At 42.8% G+C, this 20260-nt stretch overlaps 1 protein-coding gene across 1 annotated transcript; it reads left to right on the top strand.

The window, feature by feature from the left end:
• Window positions 1-7561: 7561 nt before the first annotated feature.
• Window positions 7562-16744, top strand: RGS1 (regulator of G protein signaling 1). The gene is made up of 5 exons (XM_053251035.1): window positions 7562-7724; window positions 9344-9430; window positions 10952-11013; window positions 13157-13320; window positions 14416-16744. The coding sequence occupies exons 1-5, from the start codon at window positions 7627-7629 to the stop codon at window positions 14599-14601; spliced, it is 597 nt and encodes a 198-aa protein (XP_053107010.1). The 5' UTR covers window positions 7562-7626; the 3' UTR covers window positions 14602-16744.
• Window positions 16745-20260: the final 3516 nt, after the last annotated feature.

Genomic DNA, 20260 nt, shown 5'->3' with positions numbered 1-20260 from the left:
TGAAGTACTTTGGTAAGAGCTATACCTTAAGTGGCACAGTGGGGAAATGCTTGACTAACAAGCAGAAGTTTGCTGTTTCGAATCCCCGCTGGTACTATATCAGACAGCAGCAATATAGGAAGATGCTAAAAGGCATCACCTCATACGGTGTGAGAGGAGGCAATGGTAAACCCCTCCTGTATTCTACCAAAGAAAACCACAGGGCTCTGTGCGTGCCAGGGGTCGAAATCGACATGATGGCACCCTTTACAGTACCTTTACTTTACTTAGTGCTTTAATTCCACAATGTCCACATACCATTCATATACATGAGTATATTTTTTGCAAGGAAGATCATGTTCTGTGTAATGTTCTCCACTCCTCTATTTGATCGTGAGAATGTTTTCTTCTGTCTGATGGCATCTGGGAAGGGGCTGTCAGGGCCCTGTTCTGATAGCACATTCTTATTAATAATTATCTGATAACACATTCTTCCTCCAACCTAGGAGGAAGAATACAAAGTCCTGCATAAAGCAGAGCATATATTGACTGTTTCTTGTTTTGTTTGGGTTAGGTGTGGTTAATCAAGAGGGCTTCCTCCCTCCACATTTGTCCAGCTGCTGCTTCTGTGGTTTATATCATGTGAATGAGTGACTAGATTAGTGAACAGAACATTTCTGGCTGCATCTAAACTGTCCACGGAGCCCTGTGACCTATATGGTCAGAATTGCTCTTATCAGACCAAGGCCCATCTAATCCAGCACACTGTTTCCCATAGGGGCTATACAGATGGTTCTAGAAGCCCACAGAGAAGACTGATTTTCATTCTTATTTTTAGGCAATGAAGTCAACATAATTTGACTTTTCCTGTGGATTTGGGACTGGGGACATGGAACTGGTCTCGTGAATATACCAGTTCAAGAACACACCATATCTGGGCCTATCGAGGACATCACAGTATGTAGGCCTCATGGAAGACCCACCATTTTGCCTTGAAAAGAGGTTGCACTGCTTAATCAGTGTGTGAGGTGCATTTGCTCATTGGTCAGGGAATGGCACTTGCTCAGATGTACCTTTACTCTATATTTTCATATGTTTCTTTAAAGAAGATGCTCCCAGCTACTTATACCACTGTGAAACAGGTACTTACCTTTTTCCCTTTTCCATTTCTGGTTATATTCCACAGCATCCAACTAGGAGCAAAGGAATTGCTATCTAATGCCCTTTATTTATTTATTTATTTATTTATAATATTTATATCCCACCCCTCCAGTACACTACTGCTTGGTGCAGCTCGCAACAATAAAATAGATACGATATACAATAAAAGTAATAAAATTGACCAAATTGAGTAAAATAAGTTAAAAGTCAGGTTAAAAACCACAATTAGTATAAAGTTCAATTTTTTAAAAAAATTGAAGCTAAAAACTGAGAGTTCTAAAAACTAAAAACTAAAGAACCTACCTTTTAAAAAGCCTGCTTTAAAAGGTGTGTTTTTAGTTGGTTTAAAAAAAAAAACATTGCGGGAGGGAGCATGGCGAAGCTCTTCAGGGAGAGGGGACTAAAAACACAAACAGGATGTCCCTATAGCACAAATTCTCAGCAATGGAGAATGGCAGAGATTTTCACGGACTTCATGTCCAAGGCCACTTTATGCACAGCAGGGCTGTGTTACAAGCTCCTGCTTATGCAAGAGGGTCCTGTCTCCTATTATGTGAAGGGACAGGGCTCCGTGGCCAGTTTAGATGCAGCCAGAAATCTTCTGTTCACTAATCTAGTCACTCATTCACATGATATAAACCACAGAAGCAGCAGCTGGACAAATGTGGAGGGAGGAAGCCCTCTTGATTAACCACACCTAACCCAAACAAAACAAGAAACAGACAAAACAAAATTCCTATTGCTTCTGTACAGAATGGGGAAATCCAGGCAGATGGCCATTTGCATCCTTCACAAAACACGTTGCCCTCGTACAACATTAAGATGTGGGCTTGTCCTGACAATGAATTAATAACTGCACAGTCCGTCCAGGACCTCAGTTTCCAGAAATTAGCACATGTGGCTCAACATGCATCCAACCAAAAGTGACTCAGATAACTCCCATATCTCACTACTGAAAAGAAAGCAGCATTTAAGCAACAACATAGCTATTGAGAGCAATGTGAAATTAAGTCAATTGATAGGGGTGTGCATGAAACAAATTTTGTGTTCCATTCTGAACTTGGAACGGAATGCAAAATCTGTGGATCACTCCATCAGAACAACTGGGTGAGCTGGTTGATCTGATGGAATGCCCACATTCTGGTCAGAACGTTCCAAGCACCATTTTGGATTCCAGAATGGCGCTCTTCTGGCCTCTGTGCATACACAGGTGCCATTTTGGAATCAGTTAATATCTTTATTTCAGTCTTTGACCAGCATAAGATGAAACATAACAGTCTATGCCTACAGAGACAGTAACTGTAAAATTAAGGCTAAAATCTTATTGCTTTCAAATTAATATCTGTCATACAATTAATTAAAATATAATACTATAAATGCATAGAGGCTAAAAAGTTAAAACAATGAACATAACACTAAAATTTGTGAATCTATTAAAAAGTTAAAATTAGAATTAACATTTGATTAAAATATGATAAAATGAAAACTGTATAACTGTTTTATACAGGAGAGGGGCAGTGCCGGTATTAACTATGTCGGGCCTAATTAACTCTTGCTGGTGGTCATATCCTGGCAAATTTTGCATGCTGCCATACAGAACTTAACAACATTATGAGGTGCTTCACATAAGCAAAGTGAAGCACCTCGAGGTGGTTTGCGGGGAGAGTTGGCTTCGCCCGCTCCCCCCCCACACGAACAGGGGGCGGCCGGATCACCCACACGATTACCGGCTCCATCACAAAGCAAGTAGGGGTGGTGAAGCCAGTAGAGGCAGCGCAGGGGCGTACCAAGGTTGGAGTGGGCCTGGAGACAAGATTTTAAAATGGGCCCCTCACCGTATATTTATATACCACTTTTCAACAATGGCAACAGCCACTGCAGGGATGCTGTTCTGGGGATGGATAGGGCCAGTTGCTCTCTCCCTGATAAATAAAGAGAATTGCCACATATTTCTTTACCCTCTCCCCCCTCTGTCTCTGAAAACATGAAGGACCAGTGTAAGGAGGATCTGGGGGTCAAGAGAGTGTCTGGGCAAGAGTAAAAATGGCACAGGATCTCTGCTCAGATATTCCCTTTTTCTTATATTAAAAGTGGATCTTTCTTATTTAAACAGGCAGCAACAGCCCCTTTTGTATGTCAGCCTGAAGCTCAGAGGCATGTGGGGAGCTTATACTTAGTTTTTGAATTTGAACCAAGTTTATTGCACCCAGCCCAGTGATATGAGTAAAGAACACATACCTCTGAATTCAGAAATTGATTTTAAAAAAATTATATCTGGGCCAGAGATTGTCAAACTGGGTTCCCAGTTATTGTTGGCCTACAACTCCCATCATCCACAGCTACAATGGCCTTCAGGCTGGTGGGAGGTGGGAGTTGTAATCCAACAACATCTGTGGACCCCAATTTGACAACTGGATAATTTAATGGATTAAGTAGATCTAATTTATTGTAGAAGCTTTACACCACATTTATATGGTTCCTCCTCTTGTGGGAGCTCCTTTGTTTAGTCTGGTGGAAATCCCTCCATCAGTGCACATGCACAGTCCCCCTCCCCTCCACATGCTCCATTTAACCCTGAGTTTGCTTGCTTGCACTCTTTATTCTCTTCTGCTGCTTTTTCAATGACACACACCCCCCAATCACGTTATGGGCAATCTCCCAGTATGGCGTCAGGGTGGTTCTCTAAGCTTATTTGGGGGGATCTGAGCAGGGAGGCTCCAGCTCTCGCCTTGGTTCACTCCTGCAGCTTTGAGATTCCTGCCTGCAACCTTGGAGAACCTTCTGCCTGCCAGTCTGTGTGTAGACTATACTGAGCTAGATGGACCAATGGTCTGACTTGGTATAAGGCAGTTTCCTATGCTCCTAATGTCATTTTATTGTTGTGAGGAGCTCACTTCAAGAGCCAATAGGAGCAATTGTATGCAGTGTATGTTAATTAACAGAATTACTCAAAAACGTGCAAAAAATGATGAGGCGGAGTTGTCAGGTATTGGTCTTGTGCTTCCCAGCATTTGTATATCTGAGGCTGCTGCACACCCTCTTACAGTATGTGCAAGACTAAGGAATTGCCTGTCCTCAGATAACTTCTTCCCTTGTGTCTCTGCATGACTCACTTTTTCATGCCTCCTCTTGGATCAGGCACACACACACATACACGGCCCCCCTAGATGTGTACACGCGCATGCGCACACACATTGAATGAATGTTTCTGTCACACATACTGAGCCTAATTATAGTACAGAATGGGGGCTAAGGTGCTGTGCCAAAGGCTTCATGGAGAAGACGGGTTTTACAAAGATTTGTAGGAGTTATGAGAGAAGGCATTGTGCAGGTGTTCCAAGAGATTGTTGTAAGCATAAATGGCAGTAAGGGAGAAAGGGTAGAGCCATCTGAAAGAGTAGAACTTTGGTCAGTTAAGTGTGGTGTTGTTGGAGAAACAAAGATCATGGGCAGGATATGGGGGATGGAATTTGAGAAGTAGGGATGAGCAAAGCCATGAAGAGCTTTGAAGGTAAGGGGAAAGGAAATTGTGCTGGATTGGAAGCAGACAGGAACCCAGTAAAGGGATTTAAGGAGTGGGGGTGACACAATCAGAGAGACAAAAGAGGTGAATGGATGGAACGGAAAGGACTTAGAGTGCAAGATGGAGAAGAGAGGACTACAATGAGCCAATAGAAGAAAGGCTATTTTACTGATTGTGTGGCTGCTGCAACCTGTGGCATCTGGGAGCTTTGTGCAAAGAGGTGGCTTACATTCTTTAGCCTACTTTTCAGTAGGCTTATGAGATCACCTGGTATTCCATGTGTGTGCCCGGCCATGTGTCCCTACTCCCAATATCAACTTCACAACACCTGGGCCAATATGAACCAAATTGAGTAAAGTTGTAGGGACACATAGAGACATCTCAGCAGAATAGTTTGTGATGATGTCATCCAACCCAATTTAAGATGGCAGACTCATAAATGTTTGAGGTGCAAGTGGGTTAACTTGTGAACCGCCCCACCAATTTGAACAGCATTTGCTACAATCATAGAGACACATAGGATTGCCTCAGTGGTGTAGTTTGTGATGATGGCATTTGCCCAAATCCAATATGGTGGACATGAACATTTGAGGTGCAAGAGGGCTAACTTGTGGACCGCCTATCCAATTTGAACCAAATTTGGTACAGGTGTAGGGACACATAGGGACGTAATTTGTAATGATGTCATCCAGCCTAATTCAAGAGGGCAGACACATGAACATTTGAAGTGTAAGTGGGAACCGATTTGGACCAAATTTGATCCAGTTGTAGGGACACAGGGACATCTCAAATGCATAGTCTGTGATGGCAGACACATGAATGTTTGAGGCACAAGTGGGCTGACTTGTGAACTGCCTAATCAATTTGGACCAAATGTAGTCCAGTTGTAGTGAAAGGAAAGTAGACAGATTAGTTCTTTCTAGAACAACTTGTTCTCTTAACCAAATAAATACTATTTGAGTAAGATTATTTCTCCTGTAGAATAGGGATGTAAGAACTGGCTCAAGGTCAAGATGGTTTGCCATTGAACTGGTCTGACTTGAGGGCTCGCCCTTGAGCAGGACCAGGCCTGGTTCAGCTCGACTTAGAGCTGAACATATCCCCAGCTGGTTTGGGAGCTATAATGTTTTTTAAAAAATTACTCAATACCATGAATCTAGTGACCTTTGCAGTGCTGGCATGGCCATGGAGGGATCTCTTTAGTCTCCCTCTTCCCCTGCTGACCTCTCCCCGGTCCTGCAAGGGCCATTTTGGCCCATTTTCAGGCTGTTCTGGCCCTTTTCCTTGTGGCAGTGGCCATTTTGGAGGCTACTGGGCATGCTCCCTCCCTGGCCATTTGTATGGCCTGGGTCATGACCCATCCATGCAAATGGCCAGGGAGCATGTGCGGGGGCCTCCAAAATGGCCACCACCACAGGGAAAAGGGGCGGAATGGCCTGAAAACTGGTCGAAATGGCCCTTGCAGGACTGGGGGGAGGCTGGTGGGGGGGGGGGCAGGGAGACTAAGGAGACCCCCACCGTGGCCACGCCAGCAACCTCCAAGACTACCAGACCCACAACATTGAGTTAAAGTTTTTTTTAAAAAAAATCTTAGAACCCCCAAACTGGCTCAAATTTCAGCCAAGCCTGGTGGGGGGTGGGAGGCATTCAGTGCCACAAAACTAAATATTATTATTATTAATAATAATACATTTATATCCTGCTCTTCCTCCAAGGAGCCCAGAGCGGTGCACTACATACTCGAGTTTCTCATACTCGAGTTTCTCTTTCACAACAACCCTGTGAAGTAGGTTAGGCTGAGAGAGAAGTGACTGGCCCAGAGTCACCCAGCTAGTTTCATGGCTGAACTCGGGTCTCCCCGGTCCTAGTCCAGCACTCTAACCACTACACCATGCTGGTTTGAGTCCAGTTTGGACTCGAACTGAACCAGTCAAACCAGTTTTGTATACACCCCTACTGCAGAAAACACTCATACCTCAAGGGTTCAATTCTGGGAAAACCTCACCGTTGGTGAATTTGTGGTTGGCGAGCCATTGAAATCAAGGGCAAACAGGGGGTTAGGGGAATCACAATTGTGAAAGGACTGCAAAATACAGTTAAAAATAGAAAAAATACCTCCAAATCACCCCAAATTGCCATGAATCAGTAGGAGGAGCAGAGGGGAACCCTGAAAATCACATCAAACTCCTGAAAATCACCCCTGACCCCCCAAATCACCCTTGCCCCCCAACAAATCACCCCTAAGGCCCCCCAAATCACCCCCTGACCCCCCAAAATTGCAAAGAAAAACCCACCCCCAAATTGCCAAAAATATCTCACCAAACCGCAGATACTTGGGTTGCAGTTGGCTAAACCTGCCACAATTTCCCAGTCACAGATAATTAAAACCATGATTGGGAAACCCGTGATTGGAGATGGATGACTGTAGCATAAATAGCAATATATATATAGATGCATTTTGGATCCTATTCCACATTCTTTGTGCTTATGGTCCATAATTTTGGTACCTTTGCCCCAAGTTAATGACTCATGGACATGGACCCAAATGAATGACATTTTAATGTCCCAGAGAAGTCATTGGAAAAGCTGAGCACATATTGAGATCTCTGCCATTGAAAACAACAGGCTGTATTCTGACTGCCCCAAAGCAGTCATGTGATAATTGATTTCAGATAAATCCATTTTTTTGCCTACCTTCTGATACGGTATGTAACCAGAAAGATCCATCTTCATCCAGTTTAACCACAACCACAAGACAGCGTTGTCTCTTTTTTGAAGAAAAAAATAATATGCATTTGCACGTCATTTGTCACTGCAAAAAAGGAAGTTCCTCAGCTTGCGGTAAGATGGTACAAAAAACAGTTTAAGCATGAGGGTATATAAATCATCCAGTAGAGCTGGTGGACCAGACCTGAGAAGGTTACAACTGTAGAAAGTCAGCATCTCAGCGAAAGAAAGCAACCATGCCTTGGGTGTTCTTGTGGCATGCCAATTCAGCTGAAATGAAGGAAGACGAAGGGGTTACTGAAGGCAAGGATCACAAAAAGAAGAGCAAGGCTCTGTAAGTACAGATGTCATTCTGAAGAATAATTTAAGCCATAATGGCTCTATGTAACTTAAGAATAAGAAGTTACTTCTGTCTGGTCAGGTTTACTGGCCACAGAATATTCTCCATGAAGAGATTTCCCAGGGCCAAAATGGCAAGGCAATCTCAAATACAAAATAGTGATTTTTTGATTGATAAGCAGAAGTACAAAATCATAGAATAATTGACTATTTCTTCTTCTTCAGAAAAAGCCATACGACATGATACAGTCAAAGTCAAAGACAGAAATGTACCCTTACCTTGAAGGACATTCCACTGAAATAAGCATGCATAGCACCTGCTTGCTAGACCCAGCAACTTCAGTGGAAAGATTTAGCATGTGCTTAACTGCATGCCTAATTCTCTGCAGTGAAATCAACTGAACTTAAATATGCTTAACATAGGCTGGATCATATCCTCTGAGTGTTTTTTTTAATATGAATATTTACAAATGAATATGTGAGATTGTGAGTGTGCTTTCACATGCCTGGAGAAACACCCCTCATGCCTAACAGGGCAGGGGAGCGTATATGTGCATCTCCCACTATGGACCGGGTCTCATGATCACTGAGACCCGGTTCCTAGCCATGAGCGGGAAGAACAGGCTAAGCCCGCTCTCCCCGCTCACGAGCGGGCAGGGAGCCCTGGGCAGCCGGATCGGTCGCCCACACGATGTCCGGCTCTGAGACGGAGCCAGCGGGGGCTGGGGAGCTCAGGGGCCACGCGGCCCCTGGGAGCCCCAGTATGCCCTGCGCCAGCGCGTAGGGCATACTGGGGAGACCCCTGAGCCAGGAGGCTGCTTTTAAGCCTCCCAGCTGGGGGTCTACTCGCAAGTAGCCGTGGCGCGGAGCCACGCCGCGGCTACTCACGAGCAGATAGCCCGGGTTTGCGGAGCACTCACTCTGCAAACCCGGGCTAAGGGGCAGGCTACAGGAGCTGGTTAGCCGCTCCAGACCCACTGGGCTCGGCTGCGAGCCCGGTGGTTCTTACGATCACAAAAATCGGGCTAGGATTTTCCTAGCCCGATTTTTGTGATCGTACGAATAGCCCCCAAGTCTTCCAGCTGATGGGCATAAACCCTGGTTGCCCCCAAGTGGTCTGGGGCACATACATTTCAACCTATTGACTTGAAATAGCTGTGCACTGTGTTTTTCAGTGCTTTCTTCTGCCCCAAGCATGCTGTGTTGAACTGCAACCTTATTTGGGCCACTTGAAATTGTTTCATGGAATTTACTTTCTTAAATGTGCAAAAGCACCTTTTAAGCTGGAAGGAATCTACAAGTACAGCAAGATATGCTCATCTTCAAATCAATATTTTTGAAATCAGAAAAGTATATGGACCACTCTGCATACTAAGTTTCAATTGCATTATTCCTAGACATAACTTTGTCCACCATTTTTAGCAAGGGTGTGTATTTCTACTGATAACTATGGCAGTAATACATGTCTCCCTCAGCCAGCTAAATTTAGACCATAAGCTTCTCAGGCACAGACCTGCTTTTGTACTACCTATTACTCTGTAAAGTGCTGTGTAGAAAGACCTTCTACAAATAATAAACAATAAATTACTGAATATGTCCTATCATTTGTTTCAGGGGCATAGAACTGAAAAACTATCTGATGTCTATTATGCCACACTTAGAACCAGGTGACATCAAATATTCCAACTCCAAAGATGTAATGTAAGTATTATATATATATAATAGCAATGTAGTAAGCTTACAGGTTATTGCTTCTCCCCTTGATCCAGCAAGGCAGGCCTGCACACGGAGTACACACAGTCAAAGTGGATCCAGATATGCCACTCCATTCCTATTGCAGTGCATATCCAGGTCTCACTGAATTGGCTGGTTGCATCTTTTGTAAAAAAATAAGTGATAAATAGGTGCCAGATGGGCAGGACCACATCTGGCCATACTCAGAAAGCTGTCTGCACAAGGCATTGATGGGACCAGAATGGCTGAGTTCCCAGCAAGTGGCAGCATTCCCCACCCCCCACCAGGGCAACCAGCTGTAAAAAAATTCTTGTTGAAAATTTCAACATGACAAGTTTCTCCCCTCCCCACCCATCACTGCATTTCTATGCCTGGAAAAAATTATACTTGTTGCTTTTGTGCCTGATATTAAGATGCTAAAAGAATCAAAAAAAGAAAAAAGAAGATGGCAATCTTATTCCCCAAAACTTCTTCCAGCTTACTTTCTCAGGCAGTTTTAGGAGGCTGCAGCCAATGAGCACAAGGCAGAAGTGGAGCTTGTTTCACTACCTAAAACTCAGGCACAGCAACATGCAGCCAAGGAGTGAGCCCAAAGGGCCCTGAGAGAGAGGAATTGAGAGCCACTCGATACAAAATGTATTCATTTTGATTTTGTAATGGTTTCCTTCTTAGTGTGAACAATTTGCCATTTATTTCCAAATGAGTTACTGAGCACTTTTATGTGTTCATTAGGAGAAGCCGGATACCTTTGCTGAGTGAGACAGAAAATGGTAGATAGGCAACATAGTTTTCAAACTTAGACTTAAAGGAAGTTCAACAATATATTCAATTGAATTCTGGTATTGACTCAATGTCCTGTCATTGAATCAAAGGTTCCTCTTATCTGTTTTAATGTGATTAACGTCACCATCTAGTAACCTCATGATCCATTTTTATAGATGATATCACTGTGTCATCGGTATGATGCAGTGAATAAAGTGTAGGTCTAGAATTGGAGAACTTTGGATTAAAATCTGCACTCAGTGATGAAGCTCAGTGGGTGGATTCAGCGGGAAGGGGGTAAAAAGGGTAGGGAGCGTAGCTCAGTAATGGAACATCCTTTGATCTTAGGACCAAGCTAGGAGAAACACTGGAGGTGTTGCATCCTTTTAAAAAGCAACTATTGGGAGTGGGGAAACTGTACAGGTCTCTAGCTTCTTGTCTGGTTCTAGCCCAGGAAAGATCTCTGACTGGAGAGTTAAATGATACTGGACTATGTGGATCAATAGCTGACTTTGGGAGGGAGTTTCATGGGTTCAACCAATATACCAGACTCTTACCTTGAGATTCTTGGGGAAAGGATGGGATACAAATGTAATAAGTACATACAGAATCTGCATCCTTCCAAAGAGAATTTAACTTGTCAATCTTCTCCAGAAGAGGTCACTACACTTCAGGCAGTCAAGTTTGTCGTTCCTTGCTATTAAATCATTTCTGTTGTTGTTCCAGACTTACTGCAGAAGAAGTTAAACAGTGGTCCCAGTCTCTAGAAAAGCTCCTAGCAACCCAGTGTAAGTATTATTAATTACAACAGCTTTATGAGCTAGTGTTTGCCATATTGCAATGAGGCAGCAACATAACTTCATTTTCAGAAATATTTACTAAAATGTGACTTGGTTAAGTTGGATTCTCCTGGTCAGCCATGTCAGTTTTTAGAATGTCAAAAAACAGCCACTAAATACCTTGGACCCTACATATCATAGATAACGCCTTTTTCATATAGTCCACCTTTAAGATCTGCTGATGGATCCTGGCTGTATGTCCCTTTGTGTTCTGACTTCCTGCACACACTCATACACACTTCTATTTTGTGTGTCTAACATAGACTGTATATTCTCTGGATATGGACTCGGTTGTCATTGTCAGTTCTGAGCTTTTTAGCACAATGCCAAATCTTTACTCTTTGTCATCTAATTTATGGGAAGCTGCACATGGTCTTAACTTTCTAGTACATCTCCCATCAATCAGGAAGTGGCTTCTCCTAAATTCTCCTATGACACTTATTTATTCCTTCAAAGTTTTGGAGTGAAATTTACAGCTTCTAATTTCAACCTCCTTTTTTTTTAATCACTGATTTGCATTGCATCAGAAACAGCTCTTGTTTTGCACATGTTACTGTTGTCAGGTACCCAACTAAAGAAACAGTTCTGTGCACCAATGGAACCATGATCATTTAAATATTCTACACATTTTTCCTACTGAAGTAAATATTTTGAGCAGAAGCGAGTGGGGTATGGGGCAGCCCAAGACAATGAAACCTTAAAGACAGCTCTGTTGACCTGGAACTGAAAGACCTGGAACTGACTTTTCTAAGTCAGACTATTGGCCCACTAGATCAGTACCATCTACATGCACTGGCAGTAGCGGTGAGCTCACAAGTGAGCTGTGAACAAATGAGCTCTATTTGGCTGTATATAGTCCTGATTTACAGTTTTCTTTAAAATGTTATACAAAAAGACATTCAACAGCTGGAATTCTGCAAGATACAACAATGTATCTCCAGGCAACTCCCATCTATTTCTAATCTGGTCATATGAGTCTCTGAGCCAACAGTTCCGTTTCTGGAAAACAGAACATACATCTATTGCAACTGCATCTCCCTTCCAATCATGAGCACAAAGTGTATATTCTTTTCCCACACAACCTTTTTACTATGTTAATAGATCATGGCTGTTGTTTAAAATGTATTCATCACCTTTCTACAACCATATTCAAAGTGATATACCAGCACTTTAAAAGAGTTAAAGCAAAGGAACATCACAACAGCAACAAAAGCAGATTTTAAAACTCCAAACAAAACATCTCAAAACTGAACAAGTGTGCCATAACAGATAGGATTGGGTCACACAGTGTGTGTCATGTGAACTCAGATATTTTTGCTGATTCCAAATCCATACTGAAACCAATGGACATTTAACCACATTTTTGTGGTTAAATTTGTGGATCTGAACTTAAATGGTTTGCTTGTTTGTTTGTTTATTACACTTTTATACTGCCCCTAATTTGTGTCTCTGGGTGGTTCACAATGATAAAACAGTTAAAAACACATATTAAAACACATAAAAACAATTAAAAACTAACAATTTAAAAAACAATCACAGAATTAAAAACCTATACATTGATTGAGCCTGATTAAATATCAGTCGGTTGTTGAGCAGACAGGGGATCAATGAAAAGGTCTGAGTTCACATGTCACACATGTCACATGCCACAGGAGAGAACTCAGAGATTTCAGATTTACCAGTAATCTAACATGTGAATCAGGCTTTAGAGTGCTTGTCTGGGACTGGGAGACATGGGTTCAAACTCTCACTCAGGAAGACTTTGGGTCAGTCAGGTTCTTTCATCTAACCCCACAGAACGTTTGTGATGGTGTGGTAACTCCATTTACACTGCCTTGAGTTTTTTGGATAAAGGGATATGAAAGCAGTTCAAAAAAACTCATTTAGCAGTTTTGGTTTTTTTAAGCCACCCAAATAAACCACCCAAAACAATGACGTGGTCACCAGTGGTCCCTCTAATCTTTTTCATCTCTGTGTGGAATGTTTAGACAACTTGTTATATAACTGCACTTTCTTATTATGTAGTCTTGCCCCCACATACCCTTTCAGATAATGTCTAGAAGGACCAATTTGGGATTTTTGATCACTGCAGGCGGCCAAGATGCTTTCAGAGAATTCCTGAAATCAGAGTTCAGTGATGAAAACATTGAGTTCTGGTTAGCTTGCGAGGACTACAAGAAAACTCAAGCTGATCACTTGCATGGAAAAGCAGAGAAGATTTACAAGGAGTTTGTTCAGTGTGATGCTACAAAGCAAGTAAGTTCTAAGTCAGAAAATAAATGCTTAGGGCAATTTCATGTACATATCTGGGTGAGAGCAATTCTTGGTAGTCAAGTTAATATGGTGAGAAACTTATTTGAAAGCATCCCTATTCATTCATTCATTCATTCAATATGATGTCAGAGTTTTCAAACGCACGCTGTCCTACTTAAGTACTAACTTAAGTTAGTACTGTTCCAGTACAGTTTCTGCATAATGGCTGTGCCACCCAATTTCTCAGTGTAAACAGGAATGTTAGTGCTCATGCCCAGGAATCTGGAGGTAGTTTTTAGTCCAGATTAAGTCCTGTAGGAGCCACCTAATGGCACAGCAGGGAAATACGGAGCAAGAGGTTGCTAATTCAAATCCCTACTGGTATGTTTCCCAGACTATGGGAAACACCTATATCAGGCAGCAGCAATATAGGAAGATGCTGAAAGGCATCATCTCATACTACACAGGAGATGGCAAACCCTCCTGTATTCTGCCAAAGAAAACCACAGGGCTCTGTGGTCACCAGGAATTGACACTGACTCAATGGCACAACTTTACTTTAAGTCATGTAGAGCACATTCATTAAGCTACTGAAATCAAACATGAAAATTAAAAAAAACAGTATCGCAGTTCAACTCTTAATCACTTAATTTGTGATTATTATGATTATTACTGAACTCAAACATGAAAATTAAACAAACAGTATCCCAGTTCAACTCTTAATCACTTAATTTGTGATTATTATGTGGTTTCGCACAAGACAGTTGACAACACTGAAATTCCCCTATAGGAACAATAAATCTTGGTTTGCCCTGTCCCCTTTCACACCAGCATGTACACGGCAAGCATGAAGTGTGAAGTGATGGTTCCCTTGGAAGATACAGCTACCTGCACATCAGTCATCAGTGTTTCTTAAGAAGAATTAAAATGCAAAGTGCGGGAAGTAGCCCTGAGGACAGTTACTTAGCAGTAATTAAAGGGACTCTGGTATAATTTTATAAGCAAAGTTTTGTATTTGTTTGAGTTGTACTTGAAGCACAATAGGTTTCAAAAGGTCAGGGTTTTAAAGATGCTTAATTCTGATTTTACTCTTCTTAGATCAATATTGACTTTCACACGAGAAAAGCCACAGCAAAGAAGGCACAAGATCCAACACCTAACAGTTTTGATGATGCCCAGAGAATTGTATATGTACTGATGGAGAGAGACTCATACCCAAGATTCCTAAAATCCAGTTTCTACCATAGCCTGCTAAGCAAAGTTCAGTGCAACAGTCTCAAGTGAAGATTTTAGGAAGAGGTAAGGAAATGCTCTGAAGCTTCTCTGACACACAGAAAAGCAATTCAAGTGTGGCTGGATTTCAGCACACAACGTGGGACTGATGGAATTGAGAATAAAAGGAGAAGAAGGAACTCTCCAAACATGGACTTGTCTGTATGGGACACCCCAGGAAAATGAAGGCACCTGGACCATTATCTCTGAGAATAAGAGAATGAAAAGAAGAGGGACTATATTGCTTTGATACTACTGAATTAAGGACCACTTCCCATGTTTTTATTTTCTTAGAGGTTGCATTTACAGGTAACATGGAATTGTGAGTCCAATGGAACTGTGGTTCCACTCCCCACCCCCACCCCTGCTCTCTTATCCATATTTGGACGAAATGGACAGGAAGCTCTCTGCAGTCAGAGAGACTGCAGAAAGGAGGGGGAACTGGCTGTGTGGGCTTCTTTCTGGACTGAAGGACATCCCCATCAGCCCATCACAGCTGGGGCAAGGGAGGAGTTTCTTCCCTCAGTTGGAGCACAGTAGGACTGAAGTGCAGCGTTTGGACGTAACGCTGGCACCGTGAAACCTCAGGTAGGAGTGGCACAACCCACTACAAACTGAAGGTTCAAGGTGGAATTTTAGGAAAGAAACCTCAGGTCGCTTTTGTGTCCAAATGCAATTGCATGCATTTGGATGTACTAAAAATTCAACCTCAGGCCCCTTCAACTCCAGTTTCCTGTTGCATGTGAATGGGGCCTGAGTATTGGATTAGGACTGAAGAGACTGATCCCATTCAGCTATGAAGCATTCTCTCTCAGCCTAACCTACCTCACAGAGTTATTGTGAGGATAAAAGGGGAGACCTAATGCACAGGACCCTGAGTTTCTTTGAAGAAGGGTTGGATAATAATATAATTACAATATAGGGAGAATGTGCAAGTGTGTCTGTCCCTGCTGTTGCTAAGGGCCACTCATATATGTACATTGTTCAAGGGATGCACGGAACAGGCCCAAGACAACTGAGACAGCACACATCAGCTTCAGCTTAAGAGCATGATGCACAACCTCCAATTACACCAGCTGTTTGCCCCTAAACCAGGTACAGTTCCTGGTTCCCTTAACATGATGTTCCATCACAATGAATAGGCCAGGAATTTGAGAGTGGAGTATTCGCCCTACTGGATTACCTGCCAAAATATTTCTGTGAAAGGAAACTGTAGTGTGAAAAGCAAGCTAAGATAAGATAAAGATGTGATATTTATCTATGGGGGAGACCCTTGAGCCAAATTTTATAACTGCTGACAACTGGTTTTTAAGAGGCTTTGCCCAGTATATTTAACTAAGAAGCAAATAGTAAAAATAAGATTGGAAGACATGTGCAACCATACCCTGCAACCATGAGCTGGCATTGACACCATTGTCTCCCTGAGGCTGGGAGTGACCAGGAGGCCATCAGCCTCCCCCAGGTCCGTGTGTTCTTAATTTGAAGGTGTTCAGTTTCACCAGAAGGACAAACATATATGATGAAGCAGTGCCTGCTTGAAGCTGGGCTGTGGCTGCTTCTCACTAGCTCATGATTTGCCATCAGCTCCACTGACTAAACCCGCGATTCCACTTGCCAGCCCATGGGAGAGATGGGCACAGGATCTCTATACCAACTCTACTGCTTCTCCAAGAAGTGTAGATGTGGCCCATCAGAACCTTGCATTTGTTTTGCATCTTAAACTCTGGGGAGCAGGTTAGGTTGGTACTGCATGGTCAGGATTGTTGAGAGGATGGAGGAATTCCCCACCCCCAGGCCAGGCTTGCCCAGAGCTTCTAAATGAGGGCTCCATTCTGCAACAAGAAGGTTCTTATGTTCTGACAATATGACAATATGAACTGACAATATGTTTCAGGACTGCAAAACCTACCAGCCAGAACCACCATTGCTGACTCAAATATAAACCATCTAATATGTACTGCATTGTGATATATGGTATTATATTGAATAAATGCACTGTATGTTTCCAGAGGCAAGAATGAAATCCCATACCCCGTGGGTATAAGCTAGACCATAGCATTATTTTTAGCACTTGATATGTAGCATATTATATTTAATTTATTGCAAACTGTAAATCAATGTCAAACAACCTAAATTACAGCTATAACACAAACCACCTGGTGTTTCAGTGAAATATTTCTTTCTATTGTTAGCAAGAACCAGAGAAAGCAATCAGCAGGTTGGTGAATTGCATGTGGCTTGCAGACCTCCTCCAACGTAGAACAAGAATCCCAAGCAGCTTATAAAGTGAAATCTTTTGAGCCTCCAGTGTATTCATTCCTACTTACAAAGATGATAGGGAAGGCCTTATATTCTTGTCTTCTGTACAAAATTTCAAAAATAGCTGCTATTCTGACTAAATATAGTCAAGGAAGTAACACTAACAATCAAAAGGACAAGTTAGGCATGACCTTTTAATTTCAATAGAACTTCCTGGAGTAAATGTAGCTACCTGACTCAATGGTGGTTGTGCCACTGGGTCTGATTAAGGATATTGGCTGAAACCCTGGTTTCAGCCAATATCCTTAATCAGACCCAGTGGCACAGCCACCATTGAGTCAGGGTGTGCAGTGTACCCAGGCTGTGGGTGGGTTCAGGTGACCAGAGACTCTGCTTGCCAGCTAGGACCCTTGCTCACCCCAGCTGCATGCTAGCATAGCCTTGAACCCAGCGAGAACAAGCGGCCCTGTGAAAAAGGCAAATTCCTTTGTTTCAACATTTACAGAAGGATTTAGCATAGACCTGTGATCCACCAAGCTGAATACCACCCAACAGGTGTGTGTTGGAGCCTGCCAGTGGCAACTGTGAAAAAGGCAAATTCCATGCTAGGGATCATTAGGGACTGAAAATAAAAATGTGAATATTATAATGCCCGTATGCAAATCTACGGTGCAGCTGTTGTGGGTAAGCGACATTTGGAGCACTGTGTACAGTTCTGGTCACTGTATTTTAAGAACGACAGTGTAGAACTGGAAAAGGTGTAGAAGAAGGCAACCAAGGGGCCTGGAGCACCTTTCTTATGAGACTACAGAATCTGTGGCTTTTTAGTTTGGAAAAGAGGTAACTACAGGGAGAGACAGCATTATTTATTTATTTACACAGTCAGACAGGTGTTATTGACTGGTTTGTTTTATCCAGACATTGAGTCCTTCCCAAGGATGATGATGATGATGATGATGATGATGATGATGATGATGATGATTTACATTTCATATCCCGCTCTCCCTCCTAGGAGCCAAGAGCGGTGTACTACATACTTAAATTTCTCCTCACAACAACCCTGTGAAGTAGGTTAGGTTGAGAGAGCAAGAGAAGTGACTGGCCCAGAGTCACCCAGCAAGTATCATGGCTGAATGGGGATTTGAACTTGGGTCTCCCCAGTCCTAGTCCAGCACTCATAGAGTAGAGAGAGTGGACAGAGAGAAATATTTCTCCCTCTCTCAGAAAACTAAAACCAGAGATCATCCTATGAAACTGAAGGAAATTTAGGACCAACAAAAGGTAGCACTTTTTCACAAAGCACATAATTAATCTATGGAATTTTCTTCTGCAGGATGTGGTGATGGCCACTAGCTTGGATGGCTTTAAAAGGGGCTTAGACACATTCATGGAAGACAGGTCTATCAATGGCTACTAATCTGGTGGCTATAGGCCACCTCCAGCCTCAGAGGCACGATGCCTCTAAACACCAGTTGCTGGGGAGTAACAGCAGGAGTGCATTTTTTCACTTCTTGCCTGTGGGCTTCTCAGAGGCATCTGGTGGGCCGCTGTGTGAAACAGGATGCTGGACTAGACACGCCTTGGGCCCGATCCAGCAGGGCTGCTCTTATGTTCTTATACTGACCTGTCCCTTTAAGCAGACCTGTTCTTGCTAGCAGTTGAGACAGGCACAGTTCAGCGGGCAAGCAATGAGTAGAGAGGAAAGGCCAGGGGTGGATGTCAGGCAAAAGGTGAGCCACACTTCAGATTTTGCCCAGGACAAAATCAGTGGCATGCTAAGTTTGAAGAAAATCAGTGCCATAGTAAGCATGAAGCCACCCCATGGGGTGGCTGGCTGGCTTCAAGCTTACTATTCCACTGATCAGGCCTATGCAACTTGTGGCCTGCCAAGCTAAAAGTCAGTTTTGGTTTATCAGTTCAATAATTATTCTGTTTATGTCTAGAAGTGTGTGGTGAACCTCTGCTATACTGGTCGTAACGGCAAAGGCTTGGCCAGTTTGACACAACTGGCTTCCAACGTAAAGGCAAGACTGAGTTTTGGGACCCAGGAAACTGAGTCCGTCATATTTGATATGTGTAAGGGTAGCCATACAGGGAAGCGGAGAGCGGCAAAAATTGCTTCTTCCCTATAGCATCAGCACACCTTTGGTCTGTCAGCCATTACTACCAAACATCTGGCAGGCCTCAGTGCACGCCTGGTGGGTGGTTTTCAGCCTGGTGGGTCACAGGTCTATGCTAAACCCTTCTTTACATGTTGCAACAATGTAGGGGAAATTTTCTGAGTTGAAGAATTGCAGGACTACAGAAGCAAAATCTACATTCATGACGTTGACTTTTAAAGAACTTCAGTCTCAAAGCTTATATATATATATATATATATATCAGGAGTGACAGTAACTGCTGAAGCTGACCAACAGGGCATCTTCCCTCTGCCTTTGGAGAAAAGGCAGAGAAAATGCACATAAAAGCGTAACGTAATTTACAATGGCATCATTCGTGTGAAAGGCTGTCTACGTTTTTGTTTTCAATCCTTCAAGTTATAATGTGCTTTCTTCTGGGCAGCAAATGCCAGAGTGAACCACAATGCCTGGAGAGATGGCTAGTGTCAAAATCCTGGGCAACAATTGTAGTTGAAGTCACTAAAAATAATTCCAAACATAATTACCATGACAGCTGCAGTTTTAAGGGCTTAGACATTTACGATGAGTATAAATAATACGATGAATGTTGCATCTTGCCTTGCCCTAGATAAGAAGCTTGTTTTCACTCTTTGTCTTTTCTCATTTAGGTTACAGCTATTTCAGTTTTTCCAACCTCCAAAGATTTCTTGGCTCATTGCTGCTTCTGGCTGGCAAGTCTGGCCTAAGAGCCAGTTTGTGAATTTGACTGCCTAGAGATTTACATATCAGGTGGTATAAAAATATGACAAATAATAAATTCTAAAAATATTGCACAGATTGGGGGGTGGGGTGGGGGAGGGAGAGATTTTGTGAGGGAAGAATGGCAGTTCAGTCCACAAATAGCTGAGCAAAACCAGTTTGGTGAGAAAGCAGCAAAGCAAGAGGTCTTGAGACAGTTCTTTAGGATTGAAGAACTATAAGGATTTATTTAAAGAAAAGCTTACAAACAAATGTGGGAAAGCCTGCAACTTAATTTCAGTTGTAGCTCATGGCTGAGGAGAGAGACCAAAACAAACAGCCATCTCTGGGGAGACAAAATGGAGGATAACACTGGAAGAACAAAGAGGGGGGAGTCCAGCACTTTTATCCATGACCATAACCCCTCCCCCAGTGGTCACGGTGAGACATTGCAGCTGAGAGCTGATGCTGCCATGGTCCTAGCTCCAACAGATTTGACCAAACTCAAAGTTTTCATCTAGTACAGGCTTGCTCAACTTTGCCCCCCCCCCAGC

This window comes from Hemicordylus capensis, chromosome 4 (assembly GCF_027244095.1).
Source record: "Hemicordylus capensis ecotype Gifberg chromosome 4, rHemCap1.1.pri, whole genome shotgun sequence".
Classification (NCBI taxonomy): domain Eukaryota; kingdom Metazoa; phylum Chordata; class Lepidosauria; order Squamata; family Cordylidae; genus Hemicordylus; species Hemicordylus capensis.
The sequence above is the reverse complement of the archived record's forward strand: the minus strand, read 5'-3'. Positions and strand labels throughout refer to the sequence as shown.

Bases quoted from the DNA above. Each gene is read 5' to 3' on its own strand.
- RGS1 (XM_053251035.1), top strand. From the start codon at position 7,627: ATGCCTTGGGTGTTCTTGTGGCATGCCAATTCAGCTGAAATGAAGGAA. The intron at 9,431-10,951 runs GTAAGTATTATA...TTGTTGTTCCAG, and splicing joins TCCAACTCCAAAGATGTAAT to ACTTACTGCAGAAGAAGTTA. The intron at 11,014-13,156 runs GTAAGTATTATT...TGATCACTGCAG, and splicing joins AAAGCTCCTAGCAACCCAGT to GCGGCCAAGATGCTTTCAGA.